Genomic DNA, 23,200 nt, shown 5'->3' on the forward strand with positions numbered 1-23,200 from the left:
TGTTGTTGTTGTCATACCCTCCTGCATAGCACACAGCAGCTAGATTGTTACAGTCTTCATATTCATGAGGACCTCCACAAGTGGGGCAACTCTGACTTGATTGAGTCAAGAGAAGTTGCTCAGTTGGTTTTTTCTGTTCCATGGGCTTCTAGTTTTTTATAGTGTTCTGGAGCGAAGCCATTTGTGCTGAAAGAGCATCAGCTGAGCTTAGCTCAAGAACTCCTGCTTTCTTAGGAGCACTGTGTCGTGTGGAAGGCCATGGAATATGTTTTTTTGAAAGTTTTTCCAACAACTGGTAGGTTTCTGGATAAGTAAAATCCAAAAGATCTCCCCCTGCAGCTGCATCAACAGTTGCTTTCAATGGTGGGGTTAAGCCATGATAAAACGTGTGAATGATGCCCCAATCAAAAACTCCATGATTCGGGCAAATTCGTATCAACTCTTTAAAGCGTTCCCACGCTTCATACAGACTTTCTCCATCATACATTTGAAAGGAAGCTATATCAGCCCTCACTTGGGCTTGTTTTGCTTGGGAGAAAAATCGGGTAACAAACTGTTCTGCCAATTGCTCCCAACTGGTGATGGAGTTTGGGGGCAATGTTCTCCTCCATTCTTTGGCTTTTCCAGCTAAGGAAAATGGAAAAAGCCGCATCCACATGTTTTCTCCCGAAATACCATGAACTTTGAAATTATCAACTATCTCAGTGAAATTGTCCAAATGACTGTGAGGGTCTTCCATGGGTAGTCCATGGAACTGACCAGCGTTCATAATCATTTGGAACATTGCAGGTTTTATTTCAAAGTTCGGGATATTCAAATTTGGAACAAATCCATATTAATACTTCGAGAACCTGAGTCCTCACGGAAGTCATACATGATGACCCAAAGGCTTTGTCTCTAAAAATCGTATTTCCAAGGGATGTATCCCGTAAGGGAGGTACACACATGTATGCAGTATACGTTCACTGGCCATGAACCATAAATCAATCACATCATGTCACATATACATGTCCTACATGAATGCAGCTATACTAAGTATCTAACATTCATCAGTCATAAAAACCATAGTCCTATTGAACCTGTGGTGGAACAAACATATAGGAGAAAACTCCTAAACCGAAAGCTTACCTCTTGAAACTTCTAAATCTAAGCTTACTTGAAATCCAAGAAAACTAGTCCACACACTTCAAATTCAATATCACCTATTTAATAGGATATTGAAACCATAATTACTTATCATGAATCAAGTATTGACCTAATGGTCAAAGATACCAATATAATCATAATTTCATATATGCTTGGTCGAACCGAGAGCTGCTCGGGAATATCTTTTCAGAGAGCAAGAGTGCAGAGTAATAATCAGGATTGCCAACAGGAGCAATCTACTCTGACTAAGAGCAACCCTCTTCAACTATACGCAAGCGTACGTGTCAAGCAATATAGGGTATTGTAGCCCCAGATTTATCGTCCTCAGGGAGCAGTTGTGAAGTAAGAAGCGCTAAAGGAAACTTAATTTGTAAAATGGAGCAATAAAAGAAAGTACTATTCTCAGCTAAGCTTCACAAAGAGCAATCTCTGGGCAGCTAGTTAAACAATGTTAACCATTCTGAACCAGATGAGAGCAGTGAATGACTTAGCACGGTCATCGAATAAAAAGGCATCAATTTAAGTAACTTCAAGAGCAGTCAACGAAATGAAAGTAAGAGCATCAGCTGGTAAAACACAGTTCAGTTATCGTGAGGAAAATGTTGTGACAGAAGTTTGAGTTAAGATTAATTTCAGAAAAAGTCAAGTAGGTGTTACGGGTTCCATGTTTTCATCCCTTTGGTTAACCCTGCTTGGTAGCATATTTTACAAGTGGATTTTGCTCCTTCCCTTGTTTTGCTATAGGTAAGCAGAGGGTAAGGCCTTACTCTCCACGTTACTCCATAGTACTTGGAGTTATATGCAAGGAAACCATGCTGCCTTCTCAAAAGAGCATGGATTCACATGGCAGTGCTCCCCATTCCAGGTGTTTCTCCCTCCTTTCTTCAGGCTAAACTACCCCAGGATCTTGAGAATGCTCCACACGCCCTTGTCAGTGTTTCATCAACCGAGTGGTCCCGGGATGAGGTTGCCAGCCCAAAGGGTTTCACAAAATCAATAATTTAAACCAAAGAGCAACTCAAAATTCATTTATAAAATATGTGTTCCTTACAAAGTTATCCTAAGACAAAAGGGATTACTTCTATGGACCCTCACCTACTTAGAGGAAGTTAGCTCCTAGTGAGCATTTTAACAAAAAGAAAACAAAGAGATGAAGAGTCCTAGGATGGGCGCTGATGATCCTCTTTATGAGGATTGCTTGTTCCTTTTATAGGGTTCTTCATTTGATCTTCATTGTTCCTTTCATCAAGGGTCGTGCTTTGTTTAAATCCTCTCCAATGGTAGCTTTGCTTCTTGCCAGCTCAGCTCCGAATAGAAATCCTCTCCAATGGTAGCCTTGCTTTTTGCCAGCTTGGCCTTAAATGGAAGTGGTCCCCCTTGCTTTTGGCTCCCTTTGTGAGTGGGAGTATCGGATTCAGGGAGGCACCTCCACTCCTTCTGCTGCAGCTGACGTGGCGGCTTTTGATTGCTCAGCTTCTTTGCTTTCGTACTGTAGCAGAGGTAGCACCTCCACCTTCTCTGTTGTGGCTGACGTGGCAGCTTCCCATTGCTTCCTTTGACTGCTGTTGTACTACAGCAGGCTTTTTTTTCCTTTCTGCGCAACACTCATTCTTCTCTCTTCATTTTGTGGTTCCTTCTGATGGGCCTTAGGTGTCCTGAACAAAGCAAACTAACCCAATATTCATATGAAAAGATAATGTTAAATTTGCTCCAGGTCTACCTTAACTCCCACTTTCGGTATTGCTCTGGTCCACTATTCAAAACAGTTGCTCTATATGGAAAGAAGAAGGTTGAAGGGAGTGATTTATAACCAAAACATGGGTTTTGTGGAACAATTTACACTTAATGGGCCTCAACTCTTGAGGACCATCAATATATACTTACCCTATTATTTAAAAAACAATAACTAAGGCTTCCATTACTTGCTTAATCTGAAACTTGATCTTCCAATATTAGCTCACTCGTTTCCAACCTAGTTTACCAATCAACAACAATGAATACCATAAAGGTTTCATTTAGGTTGTCATAATGTCAAAGTTCAATACTTTAAAGCTTCATCACATTTTTGAAAATTCATGCTAGGTTGGCTCTAATATATTACTTCATTTCACAACATTTCTTAACACATTTATATGTCAATTCATTCCCAAAACAAGTCATGACCCATTATGTCATATATTCAAGAAAGATCACATTTATGAACTCAACATGAATCCTACACAAAAGCAAGGTTTTCACACCCTAATATCACTCGAAATCTAAGAATAGCTTCCAACATCAAATAGAATTTAACAAAGTCCCTAGGCTATTCTTTCTTGTAATGGCCGAAACATGGTCCTAAGGGGTTCATCAAATTTTCAAACATTTCAATGGCTTCAATTTAATTCATTCCACTATATAATGTCCAACAAACATTAACTCTCATACAAATAACATTACACTAGTGTTGTTAAAATTTTGATTTTAATCGTAGGATCGTTCGATCCTATGATTTTTGGGCAGCAAACGATACTGAGTATATGTAGGATCATGTTTTGGTGAGATCAAGTGGGCTCGCCTTACAGGATTGTAGAATCGCTTAGATGGGAGCGATTTCACGTTTTCAGCGTTTTTAAAAAAACCTCAAATACCCAATTTTTAAACCCATGACTCGTAAGCCCAAAACCTAAATTAAAAAATATCCTCTAAAACAATAAAACCCTAAACACATAGTAAAAAATGAAAAAAAAAAGCATGTGACTTATGAGAAGTGTCTCTAACATCCGTCCCTGTTGCTGCTGACGAAATACAGTAAATCTCCTTCCTAGCTTCTTCCTCCCTCATGCGTTTCATTGTTCACATCCGTCCCTGTTGCTGCTGCTAGTCTTTGTCTCTTCCGGATTGGTAAGGAAAGACATCTCCAACTCTAGCTTGTTTTATAAACTTATACTTTGTCTCTTACTGTTATTGTAAAAGTGAAACGTGGAAAGTGTAAAAGATAAACTTTTAAAAGAGAAAGTGGCCCTCGTGGGTGTAAAATACTATTTTTTCTGGTTTGTTTTATACACATTATAATGGCTTGTGTTATACACGTTATACTAGTGGCTTGTAAGAGACTGATTTGTTTATACACGTTATAGCCTTTTTTATTTCTTTTTGTAAAAGTCTATTATGACATTTTTTTGTAAAATATTGTTATGTTTTTTTTTTTTCATTTTGTAAAAGATTGTTATCGCTCTTTTTCGCTTTTCTTTTTTTGTAAAAGACTATTATGTCATTTTTCTTTTTGTAAAAGACTTTTATGACCTTTTTTTCTTTCCTGTATTATTGCTTGTTGCCCACATGTAGAAAAAATCGGTATTTTTGATGTTGCATAATATTTAGACTCATAGAGTGTAACATGCTTTAATTTATATGGGTTTTGGCTTTTTATTATTTATTTAATATGGCTTTGTCAAGTGATGCTTTTAATACTAGAAGCAATGTTGAGGCTCTTTCCGCATCTAATTCACGAAGCCAATTGCATAGAAATGCTGTTGGGAATAAATCAGATATTGGCTGCAAACACGGTTTTCCAATTGAGGGAGATCCGAGAAAAGTAAAATGCAAATATTTTGGGAAGGTAGTGACTTGAGGTGTTTACCGACTAAAGCATCATTTGGCGGGAACAAAAAGATGTTGGAGCATGTAGAGCAGTTCCCGAAGAAGTGAAGAAACAAATGTTGGATATTGTAGCTATACTATAAGAAAAATTAATGAAAAAAGCTACGACTCTCATACAAGTAACGAAGAGGAAGAAACTTGTGAAATTGAAAAAAGAAATAGGGATGGAGGTAGTGGGTCTAGTATTTTCAAGAAAAGAGAGCAACTACTCAGACAACCATCAACACTATACTTAAGAAGTCTGTGAGAGAGGAAACATGTTTTGACATATGTTCTTTTATTTATAGGAATGTCATTCTTTTCAATGTGCTAAATTATGATGAATTCACGAAGATCTGTGAATCTATTTCAAGACATGGATTGTGTTTCAAGCCACCATCGTATAATGAGTGTAGAGTAAAATATTTGAAGCAACATTATGATATAACAATGACAACTCTTGAAGAACACAGAGCTGAATGGAAGAAAACTGGATGCACAATAATTAGATGGATAGACAGATAAAAGAAAATAAACAATTATAAATTTTTGTGTGAACAGCTCTATGGGAACTGTGTTCCTCAAGTTCATTGATGCCTCTCACATCACGAAAACAACTGACAAATTTTTTAAAATGATTGATGAAATGATTGAAGAGGTTAGTGAAGAAAATGTGATCCAAGTTGTGACTGATAATGCTGCAAATTTTAAAGCTATTGGAGAGTTGTTGACGGAGAAAAGAAAAAAAGTTGTATTGGACATATTGTGCAGCACATTGCATTGCATTGCATTGACTTGATGTTGGAGGATTTAGAAAAGAAGATATCAATTCATCAAGAAATAATTCCCAAGGAAAAAAAGATCACAACTTATATCTATTCAAGGACTTATCTCATTACTTTATTGCAAGGCTTCACCAAAGGTCAAGATTTGATAAGATCTGCCATGACTTGATTTGCCACATCTTACATGACTCTAGGATGCCTCTATGAGAACAAACTTTCATTGATAAGAATGTTCAACTCCGATGAATGGAAGGATAGTCAATTTGCAAAGTCAAGGGATGGAAAGCATATTGAAGATATGATTACTGACAAAGAGTTTTGGAAAAACATTGTCATTTGCTTGAAGGACACTTTTCCTTTGATGAAAGTGCTTCGGTTAGTTGATTTGGATGAGAAGGAAGCTATAGGATTCATTTATCATGAGGCGGATCAGGCTAAATAGAAATTTCAAGAAGCCTTCAATAGTGTCCAAAAATTGTAAGTGTTTTATTTTAATTGAAAATTTGTTTCAAGAAGCCTTCAATTCTTTGTTTCAATAATAATTACTTTTTTCATTATTTAGTTACAAGCCTACATGGGATGCCATTTTTTCAATACTAATTGCATGTTGTAGGCTATTTCCTTAATCCTAAGCTTCATTATTCTCCTTCATTTAAAGTTGATCTTGAAGTAAATATTGGACTATACGATTGAGTACAAAGGATGGTGGGGAATCTTGATAGTGCAAGTGTGATTGATGAGCAACTTGAACAATTCAAGTATCGATGAAGTTTGTTAGGGTGTCCATTAGTAAGGAAAGGAGTTGAGTCCAAAAGTCCAGCAGCATGGTGGGAATCTTATGTAGATGAAGTTCTAGAGCTCACAAAATTTGCTATTCGAGTGCTAAGCTTGATATGCAGTTCCTACGGGTGTGAGAGAAATTGGAGTCTCTTGGAGATGGTATAATTTGATTAATTTCAATAATTATCTTTATAAATATGAATTACATTTCATCTCAAACATGAAACATATAATAAGAATTATATATTAATTGCTTTGTTTTTGTTTAGGTCAACACAAAAAAAAGAAATCGTTTGAAGCAGAAGACAATGAATGATGTTGTTTTTATAATGGCTAACTCAAGATTGGCAGAGAAGAAACATAGAAAATCTATTGAATACAAATTTGACGATGTTGAATCAGATAATGATTGGATTGTGGAAAATGAAGAAGATTTGGAAGATGTAGAAGTAGAGCAATTTGATTTGTATGGTCTAATAAATGAAGAAGACTTGAATGAAGTTGAAGAACGAGAACCTATTAACTTGAATGATTAGGACATTCCTGATTGTGTTGATGAACTTGTTAGAGAAGGAATGAAAGAGGATATAGCCATTGATGATTTTAACTTGAATGACTTTATTTAAATTAGAGATGTTGAACTCTTTCTTTCTTTTGGTGTTTTGATTTTATGTATTGTTAACTAAACTCTTTTATTATTTGTGACTTATTCTCCTTGATTTATATTACGAGTTAAGAGTTTATGACTTTTATATTATGTTTATGAGTTTTACAATTGATATAAGTTATTTTACATGCATATATATGGTTGAATATAATTTTGTATCACAGGTAGCAGGATCTTATGATCCGTGTCAATCCCACGATTTACGATCCTCTTACCCTTTACTGATCCTACATAGGATCTCGATTTTAACAACATTGCATTAAACTAACTTCCAATATGTTTTACACATGATAGCCGAATTGGACATAGAAATATTCATCATAAATAATATGTAAAAGCTATGTTTTTTTTACCTTAACAATGCTTGAAATGACCTTGTAAGAAGCTTCCAAGCTTCACTCCAATCTAAGCAAACTTCCAAGCCACTTAACCATCATTTGGCCGAAAATGAGATAGTAAGTTCACCAAGGTTTTAAGCTTTTCAACACCAACAATTTGTGGCTTTCAACTCTAAATCAATTAAGACACAAAACCCATCATTAAAACCATTATCAAAACTCAAATTAACAAACTTTAAATAATCCTCAACTTACCTACCTTTGTTCTCAAAATTCAAGAGACAAGGTTTTTACAACAATGGCTCCACCAATCGTTCTCCTCTATCAAAGTGTCCCCAAACTCATCTTTACATCATGAATAGTAAGAAGACAACATCAAAATCTCCCCCCACATTATACATTTTTGGAGCACTATTCATCAAAAAACCCCAAATCCATAAATCTACTTAAAAACATGAAGCAAGGTGGAATTACTTACCCTAGAACATCAAACAACAGAGAGGTAGATGATTCATAAGCTTCCATGGCTTGAAAAGCTCTAAAACTTCACAAAATCACTTAAATCCCGAAGGTGAATATCTCTCTCTACACCGAGTCCCACTCAAAAATATTGATAGGGATGTGTAGAGAATGAAATTGCAAGCAACTTTGGCTTTGAAACGGATGGATTTCGTTAACTCTAGCTCCAATTATGATTTTTGAAAGATTTCACTCAAAATCTTTCTTTTCTCTCCAAGGTGCCGCGAAGAAGAAGAAAAAAGTAGTGGTGTGGGTTGTTTTGAGGTGTTAATTTTACCTTGCATGAGTCACTTAAGCCTATATGGTAAAAGCCCAGATCTCATAATTTGGTATATACTCACTAACCCACTTAATTATTAATCTAACCATAAATTTAATGTGCAACTTAACTCCAATCCATAAATTTACTACTCTATCATGGATTTTACCATTAACTATACTTGTGAGATATTTTCTCACTAACTTCTTCTCAATTTTTTGGTAAAATCTGAAATATTATAATTTTACCGAAAGTTCACTATAAATGTACTTTGTCTAAAAAGTGACTTATTTACATAATTAGATTTATATTTTAATTAATCTTATTTAACTATGCAAAAATCCCATAATTACTCATTTCGCAGGTTCAGGTTATTATAACTAAGATACACATATACACCATTATTATGGGTCCCCAATCCAATCTGAGACCTCAAAGATAGGTCCTACAAGATACAAGAATAATGAGTAAACTGCATTTTCCACTGTTTATTTTTTAACAACTGTGCTACAGACAATGAATTGCATTTAAGTTATGGAACTTCAAGAACACCATGAACAGTCATATTCGAATTTAAACAAATAGAGCTTTGTAGCTTGGGTTTGGGTTCCATTAGGAAAAACAACAAGAAACAAAGAGATATTGTGAATATCAAACAGTAGTTCGAAACTACTAGTCATACGTTGAGACACTCCGCTATTAATAAGCTAAACTGGGCTATGTAAATTATTACCAGACAAAGAGGCACTCTCTGTATAAGGCTGCTCCGCCAATGTAAAGGTGACTAGGGGTGTAAATGGGTCTGGCTGGTCTGGCCTAGCCTACAGCCCGACCTACGTTGAGTCTGGCCTAGCCTACAGCCCGACCTACGTTGAGTCTGGCCTAGCCCGACCTACGTTGAAAAGTAGAGTAGGCTTAGGCTTATAAGAAAGTCTTTTAATAAATAGGTTGTCAAGCTTGGCCTAAAGCCTTGTAGGCTGACCTATTTAATTTTTAAAAATAAAATAAAATAATATATTTATTTTAGGTGGGAATTAGTACCAACCCTTGTCTTGATGGTGGTTTAAAAAATTTCAATGAATGAAATTCTCTTGTAGACTTTATTTCAGCTTTGGTTGATCTAGTAATTGTATTTTTTTATTTTTCCCATTTCTTAGACTCTATTCCTCTCTGATATGCATTATAGAGCTGGGGTATTATGTTGACTCTTTCTTGTTTGTTATTTTTTATTTCTTATGAGAAGTACTAGTGCATGCATGAATAGAACTTTGCTTAGTATATTTTTTTAGATATATTTTTTACTATTGTAAAAATTTTAATACTCACTAGTGAAATTTATATCTCATGTAAAAAAATGCAGCAATTTATAAATACGTTAATGACTTGTAATGTCAAGCGAATATTTTAAAAATTGTTAAAAATATACCACGAGGGAGGCTTACAAGGCCTGTAGGCCATATCAGGCTCTCTAATTTTTAAAAATAGGCCAGACTTGGCCTATAAATAAATCCTTTAGTAGGCTAGATAGGCTGAATATTTTTTTACGTAGGCTTAGGCCAGGAAGGCCAAAGCCCAGCTCATCCCATTTACACCCCTAAAGGTGACGTTGGACTATATCAGTAGTCAAGGACGAATGTCTTACTAGAACGACAAAATTGGAATTATCACTTTGGACTGTATGAGCCTTCCCAGAACAGCCTCTCCTTCCTTGCCAACGTTCACGTCCTTTACCTGCATTATTAGTGTAGCCAAAAAAATTGTCAGCAAGTACTAGAGGAATGATTTTACCACAACGGACACACAAAGGCCGTGGGCAATGCTGATTTGTTCCCTGACGTTGTGGCTGCTGCTGGGTATTAGAGCCAGAAGATTGATGAGTCAAGAACTGAACTGACAACCTACAACCTCAGACCGATTTGCCTGAGACTGTGCAACTCCTTTGGTAGTTTCCTCATTAACAATGTTAACGTGTGCTTTATCCAGAGACACCAAGGAACACTGTTTAAAATTTTAATCCTGATAGTGCCAAAAATCTCATCATCAAGCCCCATCAAGAATTGATACACGTGATCTTTTTCTTGCTCATCAACAAGCGACTTAGAAATAGGACAGGCAGCCCCAGTGGACAAAGGTGATGCAATTTCTGGGACTCCAATTCATCCCAAACAGCTATCAACTTGGTGTAATAAGTGGTTACAGATAACCCTGTTGCTTAATACTCGACTGTGATTGCTTCAACTGATAAACACGAGAAGCGTTGTCAATGCGATACCTTTCCCGAAGATCATCCTATAATTGCTTAGCTATGTCAAAATACTGGATGTAGGGTTGTAGGCTAGGGTCAATTATATTGTGGATCCATCCCATAATCATGGAATTGATCATGACCTATGCTCGGCACTTTGGAGAGGCATGATACACAGGTTCAACAACTGCACCAGTAACGAAATCTAATTTATTCTTGGCTCGTAGGGCATTCTTCATAGCTTTGGCCCAAGTATTATAACTAATCTATCCTTTCAACATGATATTGGTTAATAGAATGCCAAGATTATCAGAGGGTGCCATATAGAACGGGGACGGTGGGTCGAGGATCTTATGTTTAGGCTGGGTAGCAGAAGATTAGGATGCCCTTGAACTTTCACTATCATTATCACTCTCGTCGGCCATCGTTCAACTAGGGTTTACAGGTTAAGGATCGAAAAAAATGACTCTTGATACCATAATAAAACTAATAAGAATACAACTTTGTTCATTGTTGTGCCAAATGGCTCTTAAATACAACAGTAAAGATTTACACTTTGAATTTGAATAATGCTGACAACTAATTCTAATCCTATGATTATATTGGCAATTAATTATATTCAATGCAACATATTAACGTACTAATTATGCTAACAACTAATTCTAATCCTATGTTTGACAATGCAAAATATTAAAATACTAATTATGCTGACAACTAATTCTAATTCTATCATTATGTATACATTAAATGCAGAATGAGAAATCTAAGTGTTAATGATTGAATGTAGTCTCACATTGGTTGAAAAAGGATTAAGTAAACATCATATAAATAGAAGGACTCATGTATATAATGCCTTAAGATTTTGGTTGTGATATGATGTCAGACTCACTTAGTGTGATTAGCCTAGCTTAGCCATTGCGGTAGTCTTCCGTCACGATTCTCCTGGACCCACCTGACATAAACTCTATAAATAAGTTGTAAAGAAACACTCAGTTATGATTTGTTAACTTCAAAGATATACAACTCATAATAGATATCTTAGATATTAGATCTCTAAGAAAGCTCATAAATTCAAGATCAATATATTAATTTTTCTACCTAGACATCTCTGTCCCTAAAAAGGAACAATCAATTTATTTTTTTTGGTATGAACCTGGAGGTATCCTCATTCAACCTCCTTCGGTCACCTTGTCCTCGGAATACAGCCCAAATGCTACTTACTCATTGAGCTTTGCCACCGGAGGAAGGATGAGACTAATCCCTCCATCGAGGAGAGAGGCGATTCCTCTAGCGTCCAAAGATTTTCTAAAAATTTGCTTGAGTCAGAATTTAAACCCCTAATCCAAGCAAACCTTTGAGAGCTCAATTGCCAGTTGAGCGGGTTAACAAATTATGATGTGCATTAACAAATTTATTAAGTAGTAAGCAGTTTTGTAAACTAAAAAAGTGAGCTAAATTTGACTTAAGAAACTAAGCCGAGTTTCTAACGAACCAGATTTACTATTATCGAATAGAGTCCAAACTAGGTTTGGTTTCGGTCCACTTCCCTCCTTCTCCCGTGGCCAAACACAAGAACTCGGCGGGTTCGCTTTTGGGTGTTTCCGTTGTTGAGGTTGAATCGAAAGCGGTGGTGAAAAATGGCGGTGGTTGAGGCGAGAAAGGCACCACGGCCAGGTAAGGGAGGGTTCGAGGGTCAAGGTTTAAGCGAGGAGGAAGCGCGTGTGCGAGCCATTGCGGAGATCGTGAGCTCCATGGTCGACCTCTCTCGGAAAGGCCAAAACGTCGATCTCAACGCGCTCAAGTCCGCCGCGTGCCGCAAGTACGGCCTCTCGCGTGCGCCCAAGTTGGTTGAGATGATCGCCGCGCTTCCCGACTCCGACCGGGAGGCTCTGCTTCCCAAGCTACGCGCCAAGCCAGTTCGAACCGCTTCCGGAATCGCCGTCGTCGCCGTCATGTCCAAGCCGCATCGCTGCCCTCACATAGCCACCACCGGTAACATTTGCGTCTACTGCCCCGGTGGTCCTGACTCCGACTTCGAGTACAGTACTCAGTCTTACACTGGTTATGAACCTACTAGCATGCGTGCAATTCGAGCAAGGTACGGTTATGTTGATTTTGAGTTATGTTAAACCCTAAACATTCTTTGAAGGAATTAGTATTGTGCCTCGTGTTAATTTTTGGGAACGATGTACTTGTTGCTGTGGATTTAGGTATAATCCGTATGTACAAGCAAGAAGCAGGATAGATCAGCTTAAGCGTTTGGGTCACAGTGTTGATAAGGTTTGGAGTTCAAATTTGAATATTTTGAACACTCCAAGTGCTTGAAATGTAGTTTGTGATGTCCTTATAAGTGTGTTTATTGTTTGCAGGTTGAGTTCATCTTAATGGGTGGTACTTTCATGTCACTTCCAGCTGATTACCGGGATTATTTTATTAGGAATCTTCATGATGCTTTGTCTGGACACACTTCTGCCAATGTGGAAGAGGCAGTGGCGTACTCTGAGCATAGCGCAACCAAGTGTATTGGCATGACAATTGAAACGTAAGTCACCATTTAAGTATTTACAATAAATGGGAAAGTTTGGAGCCTTCGTAATATACAGTTTTAAGTGAAGTTGAATGAATCTTTTTTTCGTTTTTTGGTTGCTAAAAGTAATACATCCTTTTTTGTAGTTGAATTTTTTTTCCCACTGTATTTAAGTGTATACTTTGTACAAATACTGGAAAAGTTATCACTATGGCATAAATTGGTTAAGTTATGAAACTTCTAGGGTGTTTCTGCATTTTTGGTTTGAGCGTATCAATAATTATTTTAGTGGGAACCTTGTTTGAATTTTACATGGTAATACTGTAATGTAACACATCAATGATCAACTTATCAAGTTTTACACTTCTTAAATTTAACAGGAGGCCGGATTATTGTCTTGGGCCTCACTTACGACAGATGCTTACTTATGGTTGTACTCGATTGGAGATTGGAGTCCAAAGCACCTATGAGGATGTTGCTCGTGACACTAATAGAGGACATACCGTAGCTGCTGTGGCTGATTGTTTTTGCTTGGCAAAAGATGCTGGTTTCAAGGTTTGTTATTGCCCTCTCATATCAATCTGCACCTTCAGTATTAAACACTGATTTTTGTCCTGACAAACTGTTCTCCCATATGTTCCTTCTGTTGCATCTTTCTTTTGTAGGTGAAAAATTATTCATACATATTCCTGCACACTAATTTTCAATGAACTTTATGACCTTGTGTGATGTCTCATCATATTTTCTAGACCAGGACAAGCTTTAGAAAAATTTATCAATATAATAAGCCAACTTTGTATGTTACAAGACATTATAGTACTCCAGAGTGTTTTTAATTTCCTTAATTATATCCCTTAGAATACAGATTAGGCTAGTGAGCTAGTCATGAATGTGTTAATTGACCCGGAATTAAGTAGTGGGTCAGTCTCTGTTAGTTAGTTAGTTGGAGCAGTTAGTTAGTTAGATAGTTATTTAGAGAGGGAGAGATGATAGGGTATAAGATAATAGTGAGGAGTTTTTAGACTTGGAGTTGAGATTTGTGAGGTCTCGCCAGGAAATTTCCTGGTACTGTGAGATATTTGTTTCTGTATTCCTTCTTGATTATGCAATCATCTTGATTCAGATTCAGGGAGAAAGTGGTATTCAATAAAGTTCATCTCTTTTCTGGTTCAATATCTATTAACTAGTTAGTATCAGTCTATCAGATCTCCCAGTCTTGAAACTGTGGATACTGAATTTTAAAGATGATTCCAACATTTGAAGGAGTGGAGGCATGTGGGTGGTTGATCAATGTGGAGCAGCACTTCAGTGCTGTGGGAACACCGGTGGCTGAGAAGCTAAAAATAGCTCTGAAGGCTCTGAATTCAAAAGTGTATAAACTGACAAGGTTTTGTAATGCATTGGTCAATTTCCTTATCAAGTGTAGTAGCCAGCTGGGAGCCTCATACATCTGCTCTTTCATGTTTCCTTGTTGAAGAAGGATATGTCCTTGCTGGGATATGATAGGCTGCTGAATTTCACTTGTTAGCAGACCCCCAATTAAAAAGTGGGCCTCTCTTTGTTAGCTAATTAGTTATAGAGGGAGAGATGACAAGGTATAAATAATAGGAGGGAAATAATAGTGAGGAGTTTTTAGACTTGGAGTAGAGATTCAGGAAGGTGAGCTAGGACTCTCGAATTTCCTGGAACTTTGAGATGTACGTTTCTGTATTCCTTCTTTTCCATCTTCCTTCTTGATTCTGCTATCACCTTGATTCATATTCAAGGAGAAGAATGATATTCAATAAAGTTCATCTCGTTTGCATCTTTTCTTTATCATTTCTGGTCCAGTTTCTTCTCAATTTGTTCTTTACTCTTTCTTGTCATTTTGTATATGCTTAATTTTTTTTGCTTTTGCTTTAGGTTGTCGCTCACATGATGCCTGATCTTCCCAATGTTGGTGTTGAAAGGGACATGGAAAGTTTCCGGGAGTTTTTTGAGAGTCCCTTGTTTAGAGCAGATGGCCTTAAAATATATCCTACTCTTGTAATTCGTGGAACTGGGCTTTATGAGCTCTGGAAAACAGGCAGGTACTTGTCAAATGTGTGGTATTCTTTGGAATACTTTTTTTCTCAAAATTGTCAATTTCTATTTTAGTATTCATTGGTAAATTTTTAAAAAAAATTGGCCTGTGGAAAGTAAAATATTTCATTAATACAACTGTAGGTATAGAAATTATCCACCTGAGCAACTTGTGGACATCATAGCAAGGATCCTTGCAATGGTACCCCCGTGGACACGTGTTTATAGAGTTCAGCGGGATATTCCCATGCCTCTTGTTACATCTGGGGTTGAGAAAGGGAACCTGAGGGAGCTAGCATTAGCTCGAATGGAAGACCTGGGATTAAAATGTCGTGATGTTCGGACCAGAGAAGCTGGAATCCAGGTTATTATATAGAATCAGTATCGTCTGGAAAGATTGCAAAGTCTTTAAAATTCTGCAGACACTATTTGCTTAGTAAATATTTTTTTGGAGCACTATCAAATATTTTGTATTTCTTTGTAGGATATTCACCACCAAATAAAGCCAGAAGAGGTGGAGCTTGTTCGTCGTGATTATATGGCAAATGAGGGTTGGGAAACATTTCTGTCTTATGAAGATACACGGCAGGTAAATTAACCTCTCTTCCCTCTTACTCATTGCTAGTGCCTATCCTTATGTCTACAGATGTGCATATTCTCCAACTAGTTCCTGCTTTAGTCATCTTTTTTTTTACTTGAGAGCTGTGACATGCAAACTTAGTTCATAGCTGGCTGTGTTCCTCTTTTACATATTCTGCCCTCTTCTTTTGTGAATCAGGAGGGACATATCTCAACCTTTTCTTCACTTCTTTGTAAAAAAACTTCTGTTGCCGAAACTTAGTAATGACCTTGTTTGTACTCTCTGCTCGTAACCAGGATATCCTTGTTGGTTTGTTGCGACTGCGAAAATGTGGCCGGAACACTGCTTGTCCGGAGCTTATGGGGAAGAGTTCTATTGTTCGTGAGCTCCACGTTTATGGAACTGCTGTACCAGTTCATGGGCGGGATGCCGAGAAGCTACAACACCAGGTAATGATGTCATGGTACTACAGAGATGACATGCAACATCAATTAGAATGTTCAAATGATCTTATTGGATGAAAGAATCTGGTTAAGATTACCGGGATTTTGTTTTTGGAATACTGGAAGGTGCAGAGTTGTTAGTGTATATAAAATTCTTTAGCAATGTATATTATCCAAGAAAAATATGCATATGAATATTCATAGTGTAGCTTTCTTAGTACACTAATAGCATTTGCTTTTTTTTATTCTTCTAATTGACCTACTTCCAACCAAAATTATTGCTGACAGGGTTATGGTACGCTTCTAATGGAGGAGGCAGAGCGTATTGCGTGCACAGAACATAGATCAACAAAAATAGCTGTAATTTCAGGGGTTGGCACGCGCCATTATTACAGGAAACTGGGATATGAGCTTGAAGGGCCTTACATGGTGAAATATCTAGTGTAATAACTAATAATAGTTATTTGTTATGTAATTTTGTAGTTGTTAGTGATATGTTTTAAATGCCTATCATAGGGCATTCATTTGTGCACAAAGGTTTCCTCCCCATTCTCAGCTAGTCTTGAAAATTTAGATACTGATTTTTATAGTTCCCGAGTTTTCTTCCGAGATTTAATAATATCTATTGTTGATAGGTTCCTCTTGAAATGATATCATCAAGTGCACTACTAGTAATTGACTTTACCCTGCATTCCCTTTATTCCTTTAATACACAAGTCGCCCGTAGTTATGCGAGCTTGTCAATATAGGAATATTGCTACTTTTACTGAGTTTCTTAGGCGTTGAGAGTGCTAAAGTTCGGTTTAAGAATTTCGGGACATGTAGTTTTTCCCCAAGAATTTTAAAAATATGTTCAAACATGGCATGGTCTAAGAACGAGCTACTGAAGCTAAATATTAAAGCCATTATTTTTTTAGTGGGTGTGATGTTTTTCATGTTAAAAGAAATAAAATTATCTCTTATACATATATAAAAGTGTGTGGGATTTATGTAGGATTATGTAAGGAGAAGAGAGAGAAAAAGAAATTATGAACTTTACATATTTTTTATGTTTGTGTATGAAATAATTTTATCTTCTATAACATGATAAATATTAAAATTAAACCCTTTTTTAATATGCTTTTGAGAAATCAACAACTCAAATCTCTTTGTCCAGAAAAAAAAAAACAACAACTCAAATCTCTTTTCTCTTTTGGGGATGATCGGATAAGATATATTTTATTTGTAGTCAGAATCATATGGATTAACACGACCATATTTATGGACTTTTTTGTTCCATAGGACGTGTACCGAAAATCTTTATAACATAGGCTAAACAGTTTGAATTCTTCAATCCAGTTTAATCTTTATAACAATAATTTATATAAAAAAAATAAAATTTCTCTCTCTCTCTCTCTCTGGTTTTTCCTACCACATTAATGGCCGATTTTTATTTTATTTTACTTTATTGTGTTCTAAGTGATTTTTGCTTTGTGTGACAATCATTTCTCCACCTTAGAATGGGATATACATCATCCAGACGCACAAAGGGAATATTTGTAATTTCTTTCGGAACTGCTGGTACTGTTGCTTTCGTACTGATATTTTATTTTATTTCAACTATGATGATGTTCGAGTTATTCCATTGGTACATTAAATCAAACGAAAAAAACTTGATTTAATGATCCCCATATACTGAATAATATAAGTTTACTTAGACGATTATTGATTTTTGATTTTATCTAACTATTTAGCCTACCTGGGAATGAGTGACTCGTGCTTCTCAAACATTCAAAATAATTACGAATCGGTAGGTCTCTTTCGCTCAACCACCGTAACGTGGCTTAATAAGTTATTTCGTAACGAAAAGCATTACTACCTTTGTCACTATTTTTTCATGCTTCCGGTCTCACCATGATGAAATCAACCTTCACTCCCATTTTCTGGGTACTTGCCCCCAAACCCAAACCCAAATCTCCAAAACTATCATCTCAAGCAATTACCAGCACCTTCACAAACAGCACACCACGTGTTCGACAAAACGCCTCTCTCAAACCCCACCCCATCACCACCACCCCATCACTCCCTTCTTCAGCTTACATTCACCTCCCTTTCTGTCGAAAACGTTGCCACTACTGTGACTTCCCCATCGTCGCTCTTGGCTCCGCTTCAGCCCAAATAGACGACGACCCACGAGTCTTAAACTACATGCAATTGCTCCACAGAGAAATCAATGCAACCAAATTGGAACTTGATGCCAAGACACCCCTTGAAACGGTCTTTTTTGGTGGTGGAACACCCTCCCTCGTACCTCCGAGGATGGTTTCCTCGGTTTTGGAGACTTTAAGGATGAAATTTGGGTTGAGTGAGAATGCTGAAATATCAATGGAAATGGATCCGGGCACGTTTGATGCTAAGAAGATGCAAGAGATGATGATGTTGGGAGTTAACAGAGTGTCTTTGGGAGTTCAAGCATTTCAAGAGAAGCTGTTGAGGGCTTGTGGGAGGGCACATGGTCTAAAAGAGGTTCATGAGGCTATTGATATTGTCAAGCTATGTGGGGTTGAGAATTGGAGTATTGATCTTATAGCTTCATTGCCTCATCAAACTAGTGATATGTGGGAAGAAAGTCTTAGGCTCACCATTGAGGCACAACCAACTCATGTTTCAGTTTATGATTTGCAAATTGAGCAAGGCACAAAATTTGGAACACTGTAAGTGGAAGTCACAATCATTAGCAGTAGTGGAAGTATCTTTTTTTTTTTTAAGCTTTATGATGATTTGGAATCTGAAGGTGAAAATGTTTACAGGTATTCACCAGGGGAATTCCCTATGCCTTCTGAGATACAATCAGCTGAATTCTATAAGATGGCTTCTAGAATGCTTTGTGATGTGAATTATAATCATTACGAAATCAGCAGCTACTGTAAGAGTGGATATGAGTGCAAACACAACTTTACCTATTGGAAAAACAAGCCTTTCTATGGTTTTGGCCTTGGCTCTGCTAGTTTCATTGGTGGGTTGAGGTTTTCAAGACCTAAGAAGGTGAATGATTACATTAATTTTGTGCAAAATCTTGAAAATGGATTAGTAAAGACCTCTGCCGATGACAACATTCTTGGCAAGGACACAGCCATGGATGTTGTGATGCTGTCCCTAAGAACTTCAAGAGGCTTAGACTTGAAGTGTTTCCAAGAATCATTTGGGAGCCCTGTTGTTTTGTCTCTGCTCGAGGCTTATAAGCCTTATGTTGAGAGTGGACATGTGGTTTGTTTGGACAAGCAGAGGAGAACCATTAGAATAGAAGACCTCAACAATTCTCTATTGGATAAAACTAACACAGAAAGGAAGCTGGCCTATATAAGGCTAAGTGATCCAGAAGGTTTCCTCTTATCAAATGAGTTAATATCGATCGCTTTTAGGGTTATTGACTCTTAGAGGGATTGCCTTCCATACTTAAGAGGCTACTTGAAAGCATGTCTATTTGTTAAAGCAACACACAAGTTATTATCTAACAATTACTTTGTGCCTATTTTTACAGAGCAAGCATTTTACAGGTGATTATGTTGAGAATAGTGGGGGTGAATCAGGTAGTGGGACATTGTTGTAAAATAGTTATATTTTGATTAAACAAAATTCACGCGTTGAAAGTTATACTTGAAGCAAGAAGAGTATCGGTGAAAATTCACGCACATTCAAATATTATCTCTACCAGTTAGGCTTTGTGATAATAGTTGTTGTTAAATTACAATCCCAAGGCCGAAGAGCAAGCACAATGAGCCTCATTTCCTGTGAGGCTTTCGCTTTGAAGTCAATGAGTTGGTTTCGAAGTGGGGGTGTGTTATGTCTTTCTTGGGTGCCTTATTGTTCAACTAATGAAGAACAACTTGATGCTCGCTTTTGTGGCAGCGTTTTTCTGCTATTCCATCATTGTTCTTCGTTCCAATAGATTTCTAACTAGGGACTTGAAATGTGTTCAAGACCATATATAAAACCAAGGGATAATTGACAGCTCCAAGTTGCTGGTACGAGTCTAAAGTACTGAGAGACAATAAAAAAAATTCAGCACTTTAGCAAAACATCGCAACCTAGTACCAGTAGATTTTGCCTATTCTTAGACAACGTGGAATATAAGCAAACTTTTATTTTAATTTCTATTGTTTTAAATTATTTTGTATTGTAACAGTTTTATAAAAATAAGTTGTAATGTTAAGTACTGCTATTCTAGCCAGAGGCTTAACTTTTTCGTCACTGACATTGTATCTACTAACCCCTTTTGCTATTTGATGCGATATAATATTAGTAAATTTCTCAAATTTCACTGACTTTATTCGTACACTGTTGTATCTACTAACCCTTTTGCTATATGATGTGATATAATAGGCATCGTGATCTACGTTTTCTCGATCGATGCTCGAGGACTTTTGGAATGATGAATGGGATAGGATCATCCGGATCCCTGATGTATCGTATTCATCACTTAGGGCATTTGTCAATTTCTTGTACACCGGCGACGCTGAGTGTTACCGGGATTTTCGAACTGCGTGCGGCCTCCTCTTTCTGGCTGAAAAGTATGCAGTCACACCTCTTAGGGGTGTTTGGTTGAGGAAATTTTTTTTGAATACTAGAGAAATGTAATTGATAGAAAAATGGTTGGAAAGTGAGTTTGGTAGGAAAATGTAAAAAAAGTTGTTTGGTTGAAAAAAAATTTACCGGGCAAATGAGATAAGATTTATAAAGTCTATGTTTGATTTGAGGTAAAATATAGATGGAAAAATAAGTAGCAATTACAAAAATATCCCTAGGTTTGGCGTCTGTAATGATTTTGTTTATGAAAACATGCTTTGGGTCTTGGCTTCTCTGCGGGTTTTCTTCACAAACTACGTGCTTTACTCCTTGTGGTTGATGCTCAGATACATCTTCAGGTTTGGTGATTTTTCTCATCTGGGTTATTGGTATTTAGTTTTTTTTTTTTTTTTTGGGTAAATGCAGAGAAAATGAGTGATGATTCCTTTATTTGATGTTTCATATTTCATGTAGAAGACAACAAAAACGATCACCTTGTTCCAGTAGCTGTAGCTGATCAAGCCAAGAGGAATCATTTTGAAGATTCTGAGATTAAAGGGTTCACAGAAGAGTTGGCTAATTTGATATTTCAGAGCTCTGAAGATTTTCATGTAGCCAGTGAAGAAAGAGAAGGAGAAACAGAGAGCTCTGTTTTAAAGGAAAAGGACCCTGATATTTAAATAATAGGAGCTTCATTCACAGAACCATCGCCTCTTGGCGGATCCAATACCAATCCCGGTCGATCCCGCTCCGGCGTTCCCCTCGTCCAGCGATCAGGCTCCACAAAATAACAAGGGTAGTAGGTTAAGCAAAGGGTAGTTTAGGCAGCAGCTATTTCCATGGTTTTCATTTCCCTAGCTATCCGTCGAATACCACAGTCAAAATAGGATTTCAATGCTGTAGTTTTGGTCCAATTTTACATGCAAATGTCAATTGCTATGCAAATCATTTACATAGGAAAATTTTTGGATTCCCTCTCCCAAACGTTGACAACTAACTTACCCATTTTGAGATGCCTATCAAAATTTTGAGATTCCCTCTACCAAACACAACCTTAAGGTGACATGTGTAAGGCATCTTAAGGATTTTTCCGACGATGACTTTTTTTAGCTTTGTCCAAGAGACAGTGGCGGAGGCAGGATTTAATTTTAGCCGGGCCAAAAAATTTGACATATTAAATTATCAAAAAAAAATCATAATTACACAAATCTATTAGAAAAAAAATTTACTTAAAATTTTCTAAGTAATAGAATCACTGTTATTTTAACAAATAATAGTTATTTATTTAAAATTTAAAATATAATATAAAATGAAATTAGTAAAGAAAGTGCAAATTATATATACATAGAAATTTTCATGTGATTTTTATGCACATTTTCATGTGATCTTTGATAACATTATTTCATGTGGTGTTAACGAAAGCTTATTTCATGTGATATTAATGAAAATTGATTTGATGTGATCTTTGTGAATAGTTTTTTTTTTTTTTATATTTTAATTTGATTTGGGCCTACAAACTTTAGTTTGTAACTTGGTGGGCCTTACTAGTCGTATTCGATTTTTTTAGTTTTTTATAATAAGGCAAGCCATAAATCAAGTATTTAATAGGCTAATAGGTCAGTATAGGTTCCAGATATTTTACATAGGCTTAGGTTATCAAAGTCAAAGTTTGGCTTAACTTAGCCCATTTACACCCCTAGCTGTGACCTTGAAGAACATTAACATAGAGAGACAACAAACTTCACAATTAAAAAGAAACATGAAATAATTAACGACAAATGTCTAAAATCATTTAAATGACATTGGATCCACATAAATCATTTGATTAGTGTTTAGATATTTTAAAAATACAAAAAAAGAAGAAGTTGTTAATGAATATGTATAAGAAATTTTCATACTTCATATATATACATATATCTTCATTGATTTTTCTCTTTAACAGTTTTCACTAATTAATAACCAAAATTCACATTTTTGTTGTGAAAAAAAATACAAATAACACCAATAAATAATTCAATTCCATTACCAATAGCAACTGTAGCTCTACATTAAAAAAAATTCTAAAAAGGTAAACGTAAAACAACACTCTATTTTTTCAAAAGAAATAAAATCAATAACTACAACCACAAAAAAAAAGTTGTTAATAAAATAAAGGGAGCGTGAATTTCACTCATGTTAGAAACACCCAATAAACAATTATAGTTAGCAAAGACAAAGAATTTCAATTTTATAAGGTTCAAAAATATAAATCAATTTTTTTCACCAACGGACAATATAATTACCAATGCATATTCCAAGAACAGGTATTCGTAGAATCTTGAAGAAAGGAACGAAACATCGTGCCTTGTCGCAGAATGGATGGATTCCTCTAGGTGGTAAGTGCGAATAAGAAAAAAAAAAGGTTAGAAAAAAACCTCAATTAGAAAAAGATGAAAGAAGAAGAAGAAGAAATTAAGAAGAAAGAAATATGTTATCTAGTCATACACGGAAAGCAGCTCCATATCTTCATCTGTTACCACTGTTACCATTTTAGCTAGGGTCAACTTACAATTTTAGCTAGGGCCCAATTATAATTACTTATATAATTATGGGAAAAACATCTATTCTTTTAAAGGATATAACCTTATATCATTTTAGATCCTAACCGTTGATTTTCGTTCATCAATGATTATAATCTATTGGGT

At 36.3% G+C, this 23,200-nt stretch overlaps 2 protein-coding genes, 1 non-coding gene and 1 pseudogene across 5 annotated transcripts; all 4 read left to right on the forward strand.

Annotated features, from left to right (window-relative positions):
- The first annotated feature begins 410 nt into the window (after nucleotides 1-410).
- Nucleotides 411-515, forward strand: LOC133317007 (small nucleolar RNA R71). The gene has a single exon (XR_009752281.1). It is a non-coding gene; the product is annotated as a small nucleolar RNA R71 (small nucleolar RNA).
- A 4,055-nt stretch (nucleotides 516-4,570) lies between these two features.
- LOC133317003 (uncharacterized) lies at nucleotides 4,571-6,868 on the forward strand (annotated as a pseudogene).
- Nucleotides 6,869-11,874: 5,006 nt separating this feature from the next.
- On the forward strand, nucleotides 11,875-16,600 carry LOC133317004 (elongator complex protein 3). Its single transcript, XM_061518798.1, has 9 exons — nucleotides 11,875-12,458; nucleotides 12,571-12,640; nucleotides 12,730-12,902; nucleotides 13,268-13,442; nucleotides 14,790-14,956; nucleotides 15,093-15,312; nucleotides 15,433-15,537; nucleotides 15,825-15,977; nucleotides 16,260-16,600. The coding sequence occupies exons 1-9, from the start codon at nucleotides 11,998-12,000 to the stop codon at nucleotides 16,416-16,418; spliced, it is 1,683 nt and encodes a 560-aa protein (XP_061374782.1). The 5' UTR covers nucleotides 11,875-11,997; the 3' UTR covers nucleotides 16,419-16,600.
- A 1,184-nt stretch (nucleotides 16,601-17,784) lies between these two features.
- Nucleotides 17,785-21,366, forward strand: LOC133317005 (uncharacterized). Of its 3 annotated transcripts, XR_009752280.1 has the most exons (5): nucleotides 17,785-18,664; nucleotides 18,761-18,995; nucleotides 19,492-19,540; nucleotides 20,334-20,875; nucleotides 20,991-21,366. XR_009752280.1 is itself a non-coding variant. In XM_061518799.1 (2 exons), the coding sequence occupies exons 1-2, from the start codon at nucleotides 17,865-17,867 to the stop codon at nucleotides 19,386-19,388; spliced, it is 1,428 nt and encodes a 475-aa protein (XP_061374783.1). In that variant the 5' UTR covers nucleotides 17,785-17,864; the 3' UTR covers nucleotides 19,389-19,805. The 3 variants fall into 3 exon arrangements, 1 of the variants encoding a protein (XP_061374783.1); XR_009752279.1 differs by lacking the exons at nucleotides 19,492-19,540; nucleotides 20,991-21,366 and having other exon boundaries at nucleotides 18,761-19,453; nucleotides 20,334-20,348; XM_061518799.1 differs by lacking the exons at nucleotides 20,334-20,875; nucleotides 20,991-21,366 and having other exon boundaries at nucleotides 18,761-19,805.
- The last annotated feature ends 1,834 nt before the right edge of the window (nucleotides 21,367-23,200 follow it).

Source organism: Gastrolobium bilobum, unplaced genomic scaffold (genome assembly GCF_033153095.1).
Source record: "Gastrolobium bilobum isolate Gb01-03AN ecotype WA unplaced genomic scaffold, APGP_CSIRO_Gbil_v1 utg2245, whole genome shotgun sequence".
In the NCBI taxonomy this organism is placed as follows: domain Eukaryota; kingdom Viridiplantae; phylum Streptophyta; class Magnoliopsida; order Fabales; family Fabaceae; genus Gastrolobium; species Gastrolobium bilobum.

Coding starts and splice junctions, on each gene's coding strand:
- LOC133317004 (XM_061518798.1), top strand. CDS start 11,998: ATGGCGGTGGTTGAGGCGAGAAAGGCACCACGGCCAGGTAAGGGAGGG. Junction 14,957..15,092: donor GAGCTCTGGAAAACAGGCAG/GTACTTGTCAAA, acceptor ATACAACTGTAG/GTATAGAAATTATCCACCTG. Junction 15,313..15,432: donor CCAGAGAAGCTGGAATCCAG/GTTATTATATAG, acceptor ATTTCTTTGTAG/GATATTCACCACCAAATAAA.
- LOC133317005 (XM_061518799.1), top strand. CDS start 17,865: ATGATGAAATCAACCTTCACTCCCATTTTCTGGGTACTTGCCCCCAAA. Junction 18,665..18,760: donor GGCACAAAATTTGGAACACT/GTAAGTGGAAGT, acceptor AAATGTTTACAG/GTATTCACCAGGGGAATTCC.